Here is a 14,756-nt window from a genome sequence, read left to right on the forward strand (position 1 = left end):
TCAGCTGTTTGCACTGAGCTTCTTTTCCTTTTTTCTGCTCCTTCCTGTTTCAGTTCCCTATTCATATTGCCCCTGAATGGGGACAAGGTCGCTTTTTGTTGTTGTATAAATAAGACCAATGTTACCAAGGTCCTGGTCCCAATCTCGCATCATCTCCTTTTGGGCCTTTGCCCAGGAGTTTAAGACCAGCCTGAACAAAATGACAAAACCCATCTCTACTAAAAAAAAAATACAAAAAGTTAGCTGAACGTGGCAATGCATGCCTGTAATCTCAGCTACCTGGGAGGTTGAGGCATGAGAATCGCTTCAACTCAGGAGGCAGAGGTTGCAGTTAGCCAAGATTGTGCCACTACACTCCAGACTGGGTGACAGAGAGAGACTCAGTCTCCAAAAAAACAAAGTAAAAATAACTAAACAAAAAACAAATAACTGTCCATTCTCCACCAGCTCTCCACCCCGAGGACCTGAGAAATAATCATTATACTTCTTGTCACTCTAGATTTTACTAGGTACCTCATATAAGGGTAATCAAACAATGTTTGTTCTTTTGAAGCCAGCTTATTTCTGCTGGCATGATGTCTTTAAGGTTTATCCGTGCCATAGCATGGGCCGGAACGTTCTCTTTAAGGCTGAGTACTATTTTATTGTGTGTGTATACTATATCCCATTTATCCATCAGATAGACATTTGGGCTGCCTCCACCTTTTAGTTATTGTGAACAATGCTGCTATGAACAAGGGTGTACAAATTTCTCCTTGAGATCCTGCTCTCAATTCTTTTAGGCACATACCCAGAAACGAAAATTCTGTTAGAATAGTAATTATACGTTTAACTTTTTGAGGAACTGCCATAAGGCTTCCACAGTGGATGCATCATTTTATAGTTTCCCCAGCACTGCGTTAGCAGTGACAATTTCTACTCATCTTTACTAGAACTTGTTATTTTCTATTATTTTGGTAATGCCATCCTAGTGGGTGTGAAGTTGTATATTATTGTGGTTTGATTTGGATTTCTCTAATGATTAGTGATGCTAAGCATCTTTTCATGTGCTTATTGGACATTTGTTGATCTTCTCTGGAAAAATATCCATTCAAGTCAGGAGCCCATGTTTTAATCAGATTGTTTCTATTTTTGTTATTCCTGATGAGTTGTAGGAATTCTTTCTATATCCTGGACCCCTTATCAGATACAAAATTTGCAAAATATTTTCTGACTCCATGATTTGCATTTTCACTCTGCTGATAGTGTCCTTTGATGCACAAAAGTTTTACAATTTGATGAAATCCACTTTATCTATATTCTTCTATTTTTTCTTGTGCTTTTGGCATCAAATACAAGAAATCATTTCCAAACTCAATGTTGTGAAACTTCTTCCTAATATTTTCTGTTAAGATTTTTATAGTGATCGCTCTTCCATTTGGGTCTTTATCCATTTTCCGATTGCATGTGGATATCCAGTTTTCTCAAAAACATTTTTTATGGAATCTGTCCTTTCCCCACTGAATGTTCTTGGTACCCTTGTTTAAAATCATTTTTCCATATGACGAAGAGATTCTTTTCAAGTGCTCAATTCTCTTCTATTTGTCTCTGTGTCTGTCTATCTATTCCACTCTGCTTTAATTGGTATAGCTTTGTAGTATGTTTTAAAATCAGGAAGTGTGAAATCTCCAACACTGTTCTTCTTTTAGAAGATTATTTTGGCTATTTGGGGTCCTGTGATATTCGATATAAATTTTAGAATTACTTTTTTGTACTTTTGCAAAAAAATGTAATTGGAATTTTGATAGAGATTGAAATGAATCTGTAGATTTCTTTTGGTTTGTATTGATTTCTTAACAATATCAAATTTTTCAATACCTGAACAAAGGTTTTCTTTCCATTTATGTGTGTATTCTTTAATCTCTTTTAGCAATGTTTTATAGTTTTCTGTATAGACGAGTCTTTCCCCTTCCTGATTCTTAACTAGTTTATTCTTTCTGATGCTGTTATAAATTGAATTGTTTTCTTAATTTAATTTTGGGTTGTGTCCTGTCTGATTGTTTCCAGTTTGGTTGATTAAATACAGAAATACAAGAACCACCGCCCCCCCCCCCAACTTTTTATTTTTATTTGTTGGAGAGACAGTGTCTCATTTCATTTCCCATGTTGATCTTGAACTCCTGATCCTAAACAATCCTTTCACTGCAGCTTCTCAAAGTGCTGGGATTACAGATATGAACCATCATACCTGGCCATCAGATAGTTTTATGTCTTGAGTTTGTATTCTGAAATATTACCAAATGTATTTCATAGTTCTAACAGTTTTTTTTGGTGGGACTTTTTTATTTTATTTTTTTATTTAATTATTTTACTTTAAGTTCTGGGATACATGTTTGTAGAAAGTGCAGGTTTGTTACAGAGATATACATGTGACACGTATACATGTGATAGGTTTGCTGCGCCTATCAACCTGTCATCTAGGTTTTAAGTGCTGCATTCATTAGGTATTTGTCCTAATACTCTCCCTCCCCTTGCCCTCTACCCCCCAACAGGTCCCAGTGTGTGATGCTCCCCTCCCTGTGTCCATGTATTCTTATTGTTCAACTCCCACTTATGAGTGAGAACATGCAGTGTTCGGTTTTCTGTTCCAGTGGTACTTTGCTGAGAATGATGACTTCCAGAGTCATCTATGTCCCTGCAAAGAACATGAGCTCATTCTTTTTTATGGCTGCATACTATTCCATAGTGTATATAGGCCACATTTTCTATATCCAATCTGTCATTGATGGCCATTTGGGTTGGTTTCAAGTCATTGGTACTGTAAATAGTGCTGCAATAAACATACATGTACATGTGTCTTTATGGTAGAATTATTTATAGTCCTTTGGGTGTATACTCAGTAACGAGATTACTGGTCTCAAATGGTATTTCTGATTCTAGATCCTTGAGGAATCCCCACACTCTCTTCCATAATGGTTGAACTAATTTACACTCCCATCAACAGTGTAAAAGCATTTCTATTTCTTCACAGCCTCACCAGCGTCTGTTGTTTCCTGACTGTTTAATAATCACCATTCTAACTGGTGTGAGATGGTATCTCATTGTGATTCTGATTTGCATTTCTCTAATGACCAGTGATGATGAGCTATTTTCATGTTTGTTGGCTGCATAAATGTCCTCTTTTGAGAAGTGTTCGTTCATATCCTTAGCCCACTTTTTGATGAGATTGTTTATTTCTCATAAATTTGTTTAAGTTCCTTGCAGATTCTAAATACTAGACCTCTGTCAAAAGGGTATCTTGCAAAAATTTTCCCCCATTCTGAAGGTTGCCTGTTTACTCTGATGATTGTTTCTTTTACTCTGCAGAAGCTCTTTAGTTTGATTAGATCCCATTTGTCAATTTAGTTTTTGTTTCCATCGCTTTTGGTATTTTAGTCATAAAGTATTTGCCCATGCCTACGTCCTGAATGGTATTGCCTAGGTTTTCTTGTAGGGTTTTTATGGTTTTGTGTTTTACATTTAAGTCTTCAATCCATCTTGAGTTAATTTTTGTATAAGGTATAAGGAAGTGGTCCAGTTTCTGTTTTCTGCCTATGGCTACCAGTTTTCCCAGCACCATTTATTAAATAGGGAATCCTTTCCCCATTGCTTGTTTTTGTAAGGTTTGTCAAAGATCAGATGGTTGTAGATGTGTGGTGTTATTTCTCAGGTCTCTGTTCTGTTTCATTGGTGTATGTGTATATATATAGATATGTGTACATATGTGTGTGTGTGTGTGTGTGTGTGTGTGTGTATATATATATATATGTTTTGGTACCAGTATGATGCTGTTTTGCCTACTGTAGCCTGGTAGTGTAGTTTGAAGTCAGGTAGTGTGATGCCTCCAGCTTTGTTCTTTCTGCTTAGGATTGTGGTGGTTATATGGGCTCTTTTTTGGTTCCATAAGAAATTTAAAGTGGTATTTTTCTACTCTGCAAAAAAAGTCAGTGGTGTCTTGACGGGAATAGCATTGAATCTATAAATTACTTTGGGCAATATGGCCATTTTCATCATATTGATTCTTCCTATCCATGAGAATGGAATGTCTTTTCATTCATTTGTGTCCTCTCTTATTTCTTTCAGCAGTAGTTTGTAGTTCTCATTGACGAGATCCTTCAAGTCCCTTGTAAGTTGTACTCCTAGGCATTTTATTTTCTTTGTAGCAATTGTGAATGAGAGTTCACTCATGATTTGGCTTTCTGCTTGTCTATTTCTGGTGTGTAGGAATGCTTGTGATTTTTGGACATTGATTTTGTATCATGAGACTTTGTTGAAGTTACTTATCAGCTTAAGGAGTTTCTGGGCTGAGATGGTTGGGTTTTCTAACTAAACAATCATGTCATCTGCAAACAGAGACAATTTGACTTCCTCTCTTGCTATTCGAATATGCTTTCTTTCTTTCTCTTGCCTGGTTGCCCTGGCAGAACTTCCAATCCTATGTTCAATAGAAGTGGTCAGAGAGGGCATCCTTTTCTTGTGGTGATTTTCAAATGGAATGCTTCCAACTTTTGCTCATTCAGTATGATATTGGCTATGGGTTTGTCATAAATTGCTCTTATTGTTTTGAGATATGTTCCATCAACACTCAGTTTATTGAGAGTTTTTAGCATGAAGAGATGTTGAATTTTATCAAAGGTCTTTTCTACATCTATTGAGATAATCATGTGGTTTTTGTCTTTAGTTCTGTTTATGTGATGGATTACATTTATTGATTTGTGTATGTCGAACCAGACTTGCATCACAGCAATGAAACCAACTTGATTGTATTGGGTAAGATTTTTGATGTGCTGCTGGATTCAGTTTTCCAATATTTTATTGAGGATTTTTGCATCAATGTTCATCATGGATATTGGCCTGAAATTTTCATTTTTGTTTTTTTTGTTGTTGTTGTTGTGTCTCTGTCAGATTTTGGTATCAGTATGATGCTGGCTTCATAAAATCAGTTAGAGAGGAGTCTTTTTCTATTGTTTGGAATAGTTTCAGAAGGGATGGTATCAGCTCCTCTTTGTACCTCTGGTAGAATCCAGCTGTGAGTCCCTCTGGTCCTGGGCTTCTTTTGGTTGGTAGGCTATTAATAACTACCTCAATACAAGAACTTGTTATTGGTCTATTCGGGGACTCAGCTTCTTCCTGATCTAGTCTTGAGAGGGTGTGTGTGTCCAGGAATTTATCCATTTTTCTAGATTTTCTAGTTTATCTGCATAGAGGTGTTTGTAGTATTTTCTCATGCTAGTTTGTATTTCTGGGAGATCAGTAGTGATATCCCCTTTATGTTTTTTATTTTGTCTATTTGATTCTTCTTTTTTTTCTTCTTTATTAGTCTAGCTAGTGGTCTATCTATTTTGTCAATCTTTTCAAAAAAAAAACCAACTCCTGGATTTGTTGGTTTTTTGAAGGGTATTCATGTCTCTATCTCCTTCAGTTCTGCTCTGATCTTATTTATTTCTTATCTTCTGTTAGCTTTTGAATTTGTTTGCTCTTGTTTTTATAATTCTTTTAATTGTGATGTTAGGGTGTCAATTTTAGATCTTTCCTGCTTTCCAATGTGGGCATTTAGTGCTATAAATTTCCCTCTACACACTGTTTTGGTTGTGTCGCAGAGATTCTGGTACGTTCTCTCTTTGTTATCATTGGTTTCAAATAACTTTTTAATTTCTGTCTTAATTTCATTATTTACCCAGTAGTTATTCAGGAGAAGGTTGTTCAATTTCCATGTAGTTCTGTGGTTTTGAGTGAGTTTCTTAATCCTGAGCTCTAATTTGATTGCTTGGTGGTCTGAAAGAGTGTTTGTTATGATTTCCATTCTTTTGTATTTGCAGAGGATGTTTTACTTCCAATTATGTGGGTGATTTTAGAATATGTGCTGTATGTGGGTGATTTTAGAATACGTGCTATGTGGCACTGAGAAGAATGTATATTCTGTTGATTTGGGGTGAAGAGTTCCGTACATATCTATAGGTCCACTGGGTCCACAGCTGAGTTCATGTCCTCTCTTATTTCCTCGAGCAGTGGTTTGTAGTTCTCCTTGAAGAGGTCCTTCACATCCTTGTAAGTTGTATTCCTAGGTATTTTGTTTTCTTTGTAGCTATTGGGAATGGGAATTCACTCATGTTGTGGCTGTCTGCTTGTCTATTCCTGGTGTGCAGGAATACCTGTGAATTTTTCACATTGATTTTGTATCCTGAGACTTTGCTAAAGTTGCTTATCAGTTTAAGGAGTTTTTGGGCTGAGATAATGGGGTTTTCTAAGGATGGAATATCCTAGTTAATTTTCTGTTTCATTGATCTGTCTAATATTGACATTGGGGTGTTAAAGACTCCCCCTATTGTTGTCTAGGAGTCTAAGTCTCTTTGCAGGTCTCTAAGAACACCAAGATTCAAGATTTTTGAATCTTGGTGCTCCTGTATTGGGTGCATATATATTTAGCATAGTTAGTTCTTCTTGTTGCATTGATCCATTTACCATTACATAATGGCCTTCTTTGTCTTTTTTGATCTTCATTAATTTAAAGTCTGTTTTATCAGAGACTAGATAAACCCCACTTTTTTTTTTTGCTTTCCCTTTGCTTGGTAAATATTCCTCCATTCCCTTAATTTGGGCCTATGTGTGTCTTTGCACATGAGATGGATCTCCTGAATGTACCACAACAATGGGTCTTGACTCTTTTTCCGATTTGCCAGTATGTGTGTTTTAATTGGGGCATTTAGTCCATTTACATTTAAAATTAATATTACTATGTGGGAATTTCATTATGTCATCATGATTCTAACTGGTTATTTTGCACATTACTTGATGCAGTTTCTTCATAGCATCACTGAGGGGAAGAGGAGACCATTTTGGTGTGTTTTTGCAGTGGCTGGTACCAGTTTTTCCTTTCCATATTTAGTGCTTCCTTGAGGAGTTCTTGTAAGGCAGCTTTGGTGGTGACAAAATCCCTCAGCAATTGCTGATTTGTAAGGGATTTTATTTCTCCTTCACTTATGAAGCTTAGTTTGGCTGGATATAAAATTCTGGGTTGGAAAATCTTTTCCTTAAGAATGTTCAATATTAGCTTCCACTTTCTTCTGGCTTCTAGGGTTTCTGCAGAGTGACCCACTGTTAGTCTGATGGGCTTCCTTTTGTAGGTAACCTGACCTTTCTCTCTGGCTGCACTTAATATTGTTTCCTTCATTTCAACCTTGGTGAATCTGATGATTATGTGTCTTGGGCTTGCTCTTCTCGAGGAGTGTCTTAGTGATGCTCTTTGTATTTCCTGAATTTGAATGTTGGCCTGTCTTGCTATGTTGGGGAAGTTCTCCTAGATAATATCCTGAAGTGTGTTTTCCAACTTGGTTCCATTCTCCCCTTCACTTATGGTACAGCAATCAATTGTAAGTTTGGTCTTTTCACATAGTCCCTTATTTCTTGGAGGCTTTGTTCATTCCTTTTCATTCCTTTTTCTCTTATCTTGTCTTCACACCTATTTCACTAAGTTGATCTTCAATCTCTAGTATACTTTCTTCCACTGGTTTGGTTCAGCTATTGATACTTGTGTATGCTTCACAAAGTTCTTCTACTGCCTTTTTCAGCTCCATCAGGTTATTTATGTTCCTCTCTATACTGATTATTCCAGTTAGCAGTTCCTGTAACCTTCTATCAAGGTTCTTAGCTTCCCTGCATTGGGTTAGAACATGGTCCATTTGCTCAGAAGAGTTTGTTATTTTGGTGGAAATTTTATGGATTTTCTCCATATGAGATTATGTCATCTGAAAACAGAGATTGTTTTCCTTTTTCATTTCTAATTTCCTTTCTGTTTATTTCTTTTTCTTGGCTGATTGCTCTGGATAGGTCTTCCAATACTATTTGGAATAGAAGTGGTGAAAGTGCACATCCTTGCTTTGCTCCTGAAATTACAGGAAATATCTTCAGTCTTTCAGATTGCATATGATGCTAGCTGTGGGAGCTTCATAGATAGGCTTTACCATGTTGAGGTAATTTTCTTCTATTCATAATTCACTGAGTGTTTTTGTCATGAAAGGGTGTGGGGTTTTGTGAAATAATTTTTCTGTAGCCAGGGTCTTACTGCTTTGCATCTGGAAAAGCCAGTCTGCTCTACACCCACCCATACCTTCTCCACTATATGCCTGGTGTTAGAGAGGAAGGAATACGTTGTGTCCTTCAGAGGCCAGGGGCCACTCCACCAGACCCACAGCAGTAGTCACCTGTGTGAGAGGGTGGGGAAGCAAAAGAGGCCCTCACGGGTAAAACTGAGAACTCTGCTTGAAGCCATAGTAGCTGTTACCTCTCTACAGATGTTGACTGAGATGGGGCTACCCCTGCCACCCTGGATTCAGACACAGGCAAAGGGTCCAGGAACAACAGGGGACTGGACCAGAATCAGAAACAATAGGGTGAGGGGCTAGGCTCAGTCTCCTGTGGGTAATATGGGGTGACAGTTACAGGGAGTCACGCCATTTGTCCCAGAGTTGGTGGCTGTGTTGATGACTCTTTCAGGGAAGCCAGTTTCTTCCTCACTCTGACCACCTCCAACTGATAAACCCTCTTTTAGATTGATCAGGTTTGGATGGCCCCAGAATTTCTATTAATGGGATTTAGTTTTCTTAAAGTGCGGAATGATTGCTTCATGCAAATCAGCCCCCTTCCCTTGTCTCCGGACCCTTCATAGGATCTCAATCCTGACAGTCACCTGCCTGCATTTTCCAGTCGGAGTGGAGAAGGCCAAGCTGGCTGCACCCAGTTTCCTGTGAAGACACAGCTGCTGAGCTCAGTGAGCAGTGAGCAGATGACACAGGGTCACAGCAGGGGCTGGCTTCCCAGCTATGGTCACCTGCAGACCTCTCAGGGATAAGCCCACAACATCCAGTGCTGCCCCAGGCCCAGACCCACTGAGTCTTTCAGTTTCTCCCTGCCTTTCTTCATTTCTTCCACTCCAAAAGAGACAACTGCGAGGGCCCCTGTGAATATGCATCTGTACTTATTGCTGTGCATAGAACTCTTGAACCATGACATACCTGCCTGATCTACTGCTATTTGTAGTAAAGTCCTGAGATCTCAACCTTCCTGAAGTAGATTCCCCGACAGACGTCGGAGCAGGGAGCCCAGCTTGATGAAGGGGAAGCCACTAGGAATGCAGGGCTGTGCCCACAGCTGCCTGCTTCGTCCTCACTCAAGAGTGTGGCCCATTTCCAGGTTCCCAATTTGTCTCCTGAAAGCTCTGCACTCTAACGTTGGTCTCTCCTCTGCTCTCAGCTCACCAGTCTCCGGCATCAAATGAAACCGAAGTTGGTCTCTCACTAGACATAGGCAGAGGCAGGCTGAGCTCTCCTGTCTCTCACATGTTACTTATGCACCCCTGGCTGAATCCCCTGTGTGTGGGGACTGAGCAGCCCCATGCATCTGGGTGTGACAGGACGTGAAATCACTTCTCCAGAGCTCAGGCTGAAGCAACCCCTGGGGAGGCCCTGAATCTGCAGACTTGAAGGATAATAAAAAGAATAATTAGAGAAGTGAGTAGGCATCATTCACTGGGAGTTATATTACATGTATTACATGCTAACTGGTGTGCCCACTTGAGTGTAGCTTTCTTAGAGAAGCTCTGCATTTGTAGTTAAGCCCCTAGACCCAGCATCAGTAAGGGGAGGCCTGCCCCAGCTATGCCTCTTCTAGGTTGTGACACTGTGTGGAGTTACCAGATCGATTAAAGGGCACCCAGTTATGTTTATACTTAAATACATAATATTGTCTGGGAGATACATATACTGATTGTTTGTTTGTTTCTTTTGAGTCAGAGTGTCACTCTGTTACTCCACCTGGAGTGAGTGGACCGGTCTCAACTCACTGCAACCTCTGCCTCTTGGGTTCAAGTGATTCTCATGCCTCAACCTCCTGAGTCACTGGGGTTACAGGTATATGCCATGAGGCCCAGCTAATTTTTGTGTTTTTAGGAGATATGGGGTTTCACCACGTTGGTCAGACTTGTCTCGATCTCCTGGCCTTAAGCAATCCATCAACCTTGGCTCCAAAAGTGCCAGGATTAAGATATGAGCCACAGCACCCAGCCTACATATCAATTCTTCATCACTGTTTTACTGAATTCAAATTTAACTGACCTCCAGTGTTTATGTTCGATAAATTAGAAAACACCGTCTCCAGGCCACAAACACTTCCTCTGCAATCAGGACCACTGCCTGAAAAGCAATAATAGAGCTGTTGTCAGGATTACATGAAGTCACAGTCTCAGCAATTAAAAAGTTGTTTGTCAATAGTAAGGCTGTAGTTGTACCAAAGAAAACATAGTGTGGTTGCCCACACAGACACAGACAGACACCCTGGTTTCTACACACCGACCCTGGCTGGGAGGGAACATAAGTATCAGCACCCCTGGTCACTTCAGCTGACAGAAACCAACAGGCCAGGAGACAGGATGTAGGAGGGGGAGGTGCTTTCCATAGTTCTCATGAGGCATCTTATTTGTGTATTACCTATTTAAAACCAAGAGAATAAAACAAAATGGTTGAATAATGGCGAGAAGTGAGTATGTAATAGCATAAGATGCAAGCAGGGCTGAGAATCACCAGAGAGAGAACATTAAATACCTACAGGACCCAATACTGTTAGGGGCCCCAGGAAATGTATTGAATTTTTAAAAATCAGAGAAAAGGGAATATAGGCTACCCTGGGTTATATATGTGTGTATATACAAAGGCAGGAACGGGCATGAAAGGCAAAGTGGCTGGGGACCCTGAAAGGTACTAATGAACCCTTTATGGGATGAGATGCAATTCAGCAACAACAGGGAGAATCTCAAAACAAGTGTGCAGAGTGAAAGAAGCCTCAACAAATGGCAAGATAACGTTTGAGAACTCTGATGCATTCCACAAATGAAAACCAAACGCTAATGACAGAGGAAGATCTGTGGCTTCCCGGGAGGGCACTGGGGTAGAAAGGGTGATGACAAAGGGTCATGAGGAGCTGCTGGGGTTGGTCACAGGTTGCATAGCTCGGTGGTGGTGATGCTTTCAAGGATCCAGAAACATGCCAACATGGGTGCAATGGCATATTAGAAATATACGTGTTTTGTCATATGTACATTATTCCTCCTTGGAAAGGGTTTTATTAAAAAGAATGGGCTGGTGAGGAAAGAAGCCAAGGGATTCACCCTGAGAAGCAGGGACAGAAAGCCAACAGTCTGGGAACTTCTAGAAATCAGGAAATGAGGATGATGGAGACACAGGTTCTGCATCAGAGTTAGGTCTGTAATGACACAGCTGGACCTATCACCTCAGCCCAGGACTTCAGTCTGGAGGCCCTGTACCCCAAGGTACAAAGAGTTGGGTGTTCTGTTCCCTGGAGGCCCTGTTCCTAGGAAGGAGCTGCTGTGCATGATTCTCAGAACAGAAAAAAAGAGAAGTCTCTATTCTGAGGCAGGGCCCTGGATACCCCTGGACCATGGGGAAACTGCAGCAGCAGAAGCCACAGGCCACGCCTGAGCAGCATCAGCTGAGTGCTCACCCTCCTGGTAGAGGAGGAAGGGGGTTCTTGTCTCAGATTCCCCCGGGCCTGGAGCACCGTGTGAGCACTCAGGCTGCTGTCATAGGACTGGCAGTAATAATCAGCCTCATCCTCAGACTGGAGTCCAGTGATGGTCAGGGAGGCTGAGGTACCAGACTTGGAGCCAGAGAATCGGTCAGTAACCCCTGAGGGTCGCTTATTATTTTCATAGATGAGGAGTTTGGGGGCCGTTCCTGGGAGCTGCTGGTACCACTGCACATAATAACCCGCCCCGATGTTGGAGCTGCTCCCAGTGCAGGAGATGGTGACCCTCTGCCCGGGTGCCCCAGACACTGAGGGCGGCTGCGTCAGCACAGACTGGGCCCAGGACCCTGGAAGTGGGAGAGACACAGGCATCATGATTCTGCTTCTAGAGACAAGAGGAGAAACCAATCATCAATAGGCTTCCCAGGGCCCCTGCCCTGGACCTGTATCCAGTCACCTGTGCAGTGAATGAGAAGGGTGAGGAGGAGAGGAGACCAGGCCATGCTGGAGACTGTCCTGAGTGCTGCCTCCTGTGCCCACAGCTGAAGCAGAGCTTCCCCAAATCTCTCCCTGCCCCTCTTCATACTCTGAGAGTGGGAGGGTCCATCCATGCAAATCAGACCCCCAGCTTTCTAATCCCACCCTGGGTCCTGGGTCAGGTCCCTATGCCTGAGGATGTCAGCGGGTGGCAGGGGCAGGGCTGTGTGGTCCCAGTGGGTGGGGAGGATGCAGCTCTGAGCTCTGAGCAGAGGACACCAGGCAGGGCAGGTGGCTGGTTCTGCTCTGATCGCCCCCAGTCTTCTCAGGAATGGTCCCCAAGCGCCCCCTGGTGTCCAGACCAAGACAAACCGTTGTATGATAAGGTGACCAGAGCCTCCAGAGACACCGCTGCCTCCCCGCTGTTCTGTCCAATGCCCCGGCTCAGGGCCAGGCCAGGTGGTGCTTGTGTCTTCTCCCTGTGACCTCAGGGCAGTTCTCCCACTTTACTGACCTCCTTAGAAGTGAATCTGTCTGCGGCGCTCTCACTGTTTATTATAGAGGACTCAGGTGGTGACTACACAATGTCCTCATAGGTCAGAATCAAACCCAGACCAGGGACCGACTTTCATGGACTCACTTTCCCATGTGTGGGGACACCGTGTCCTCTCATGTGGCTCCTCCCTGGTGGCCAGAGCTCTCCCTCTGTGGATCCTACAGCACTGAGTAGAAGGGAAGCTCTTCCCTCTAGGATGCCCAGGGAACATTCCCAGAGGGTTATTCTGGTCAATCTTCATTCTCTACTTCCCCAGAATTGCAGTCATAGTCATCTGGATCTTGTGACCAGGCTGAGCCGTGCCTCACATAAAGGACAAGGCTGCCCATGACCCCCTCCCTGCCCAGGAATGCCCTTCCTGGTGGATGCCCTATCAGCTCTTAGGGTGAGGGCAGAGTGAGGAGCAGGTCCACAGCTACCTCTCCCAGGTCAGCCCCATCCTGGGGCCAGTATAATGTGGCCCATGTGATAAGAGGAAGGTCTCTGTCAAATAGTTGCTGAGCATGTATCTTTTGCTGGGCATAGAGCGCAGTGTTGGAAATGCCATGTTGATCTAGACAGCCTAATCCCTACCTTGTGCAGCTGCCCTGATGAAAACACAGGCATAGGAGGGGCACAGGAGTCCCCCCTTCCACCCTCTTAATCCCTGGGGCAGAGATCAGAGAAGTCCCTGCTGCGCTCCAGGGTCTGAGAAGAGATCTCGACTAGGTGGCATCCTAGGGAAAGATGGAAGAAGGGAGTACAGGAGAACGAAGGGAATATGGGCATGACTTGAAGATTCCTGGGTTTCAGGTGAAGATGTACAGAAGTCCACGAGGTAGATACAAATGAATAACATTAGATAAACAACAGGATCTAGGAGAAGTGGATTCCCAGGAAGGAGCGACTGTGATTGAGAAAGGCACCCTGGCAGGGCAAGTCCTCAGAAATCCAAGAAGATGTACTTTTATTCCCCAAGTCCAGGAGCTTGTTCACTGGTTGGGCAGAAAAAGAGGAGATTCCACCTTAGGAGAGCCTGGATGGGAGGTGTGTGATGGGAATGTCCACATGTACAGGTATATTTCTAGATATTTCATACAAATGGGATCGTGTTAATTTTTAGATTGCTGTGAAAGAAGACATATTCAATGCTATCTTGCTATTATTCAAAAACACAGTGCATCTTCAGCAAAGAAAATTTGCCCCACAGGTGCTATCCTCACGGACTATAAGTACTGTGTTTTTAAAAGGCTTTCTTTACATTTTTTTTTTTTACCATCATGCTGCTTTTTCTTTTTTCAGAAATATGCATTCTGATTAAAATTGTTGATGTAATTTAATAATACATCTTTCTGAAAGTTATACAATTATCTTTTTGACACATATACTCTGGGCCTATCAGAGGTTATTCATTGAGAAGACCAAGAACATTCGCTACTGAATATATTCATGCTGTTGTTTCTGAGGAGTAAACTCTTGAAGCTCTGGAATTAATTTTCTTAGATCTTGGAGGAATTCCTAAGAGGTAGTGAAACTTTTCTTTGCTAACCCTCCATTTATTTAAGAACCCTCCCATCTCTCTTTTTTGTGACAATGGCCTGTAGATACATGGTTGGCATCATTAGCTGCTGAGTGGAAAATGAGCCATGACAGGAAATGAGAACATAAGTGTGAGTATAGAATTTTGGAAATGAAATGGCTCTAGACCTGAGGAAATAACATGATATTATTGGGTATAGACAGCACTTTCTAGAAGGACACTGAGAAGAAGAATCTAAAGTTTGGGTAAAGTAGGAGAGCTCAGTTATGGCTTTTATAGTTTAACCGGCTTTTGAAGGGTCAGGGTCACAGCAGAGTAAAAGCCAGTTTGCCATTGACCCCAGACCCTGGAACCAGGACTGACGGAAGACTCTCAGCAGTGACACGGCTAACCTGGGGGAGCAGCCACCTTGAGATGAGAGCAGAAGGAGGCTCCCTGTGCAGTGTGGGGACAGAGGGGGAGGTGCAGGTGCTGTTCCCTGAGTCTGGTCCTCACTTGAAGAGGGACAGACGGAGGAGAGGTGCCGAGGTGATGGTGATCAGTGGCCTCTAGTGTGGCTTCTTGAACTACTACTGTTCTCCCTTTTTTTTCCTCTGGGCTTTGGAGGCCAACATGAGGATGTTTATCTGCTTTCTGTCTCTCCTGAGGCTG

General features: G+C 42.3%; 1 protein-coding gene and 1 gene segment (V, D, J or C); both read right to left on the minus strand.

The window, feature by feature from the left end:
• Positions 1 to 8,175: 8,175 nt before the first annotated feature.
• Positions 8,176 to 12,107, minus strand: LOC105546117. The segment is given in 4 exon segments: positions 8,176 to 8,219; positions 8,308 to 8,341; positions 11,530 to 11,900; positions 12,011 to 12,107. Coding segments are annotated over 4 exon segments (495 nt in total).
• A 1,334-nt stretch (positions 12,108 to 13,441) lies between these two features.
• Positions 13,442 to 14,756, minus strand: part of LOC105546118 (immunoglobulin omega chain-like) — a 12,439-nt gene continuing 11,124 nt past the window's right edge. Inside the window, exon 4 of the mRNA XM_011989197.1 lies at positions 13,442 to 13,560. Within this exon, the coding sequence (XP_011844587.1) occupies positions 13,442 to 13,560 (119 nt within the window). The remainder of the gene's footprint in view (positions 13,561 to 14,756) is intronic.

This window comes from Mandrillus leucophaeus, unplaced genomic scaffold (assembly GCF_000951045.1).
Source record: "Mandrillus leucophaeus isolate KB7577 unplaced genomic scaffold, Mleu.le_1.0 Scaffold349, whole genome shotgun sequence".
NCBI lineage: Eukaryota > Metazoa > Chordata > Mammalia > Primates > Cercopithecidae > Mandrillus > Mandrillus leucophaeus.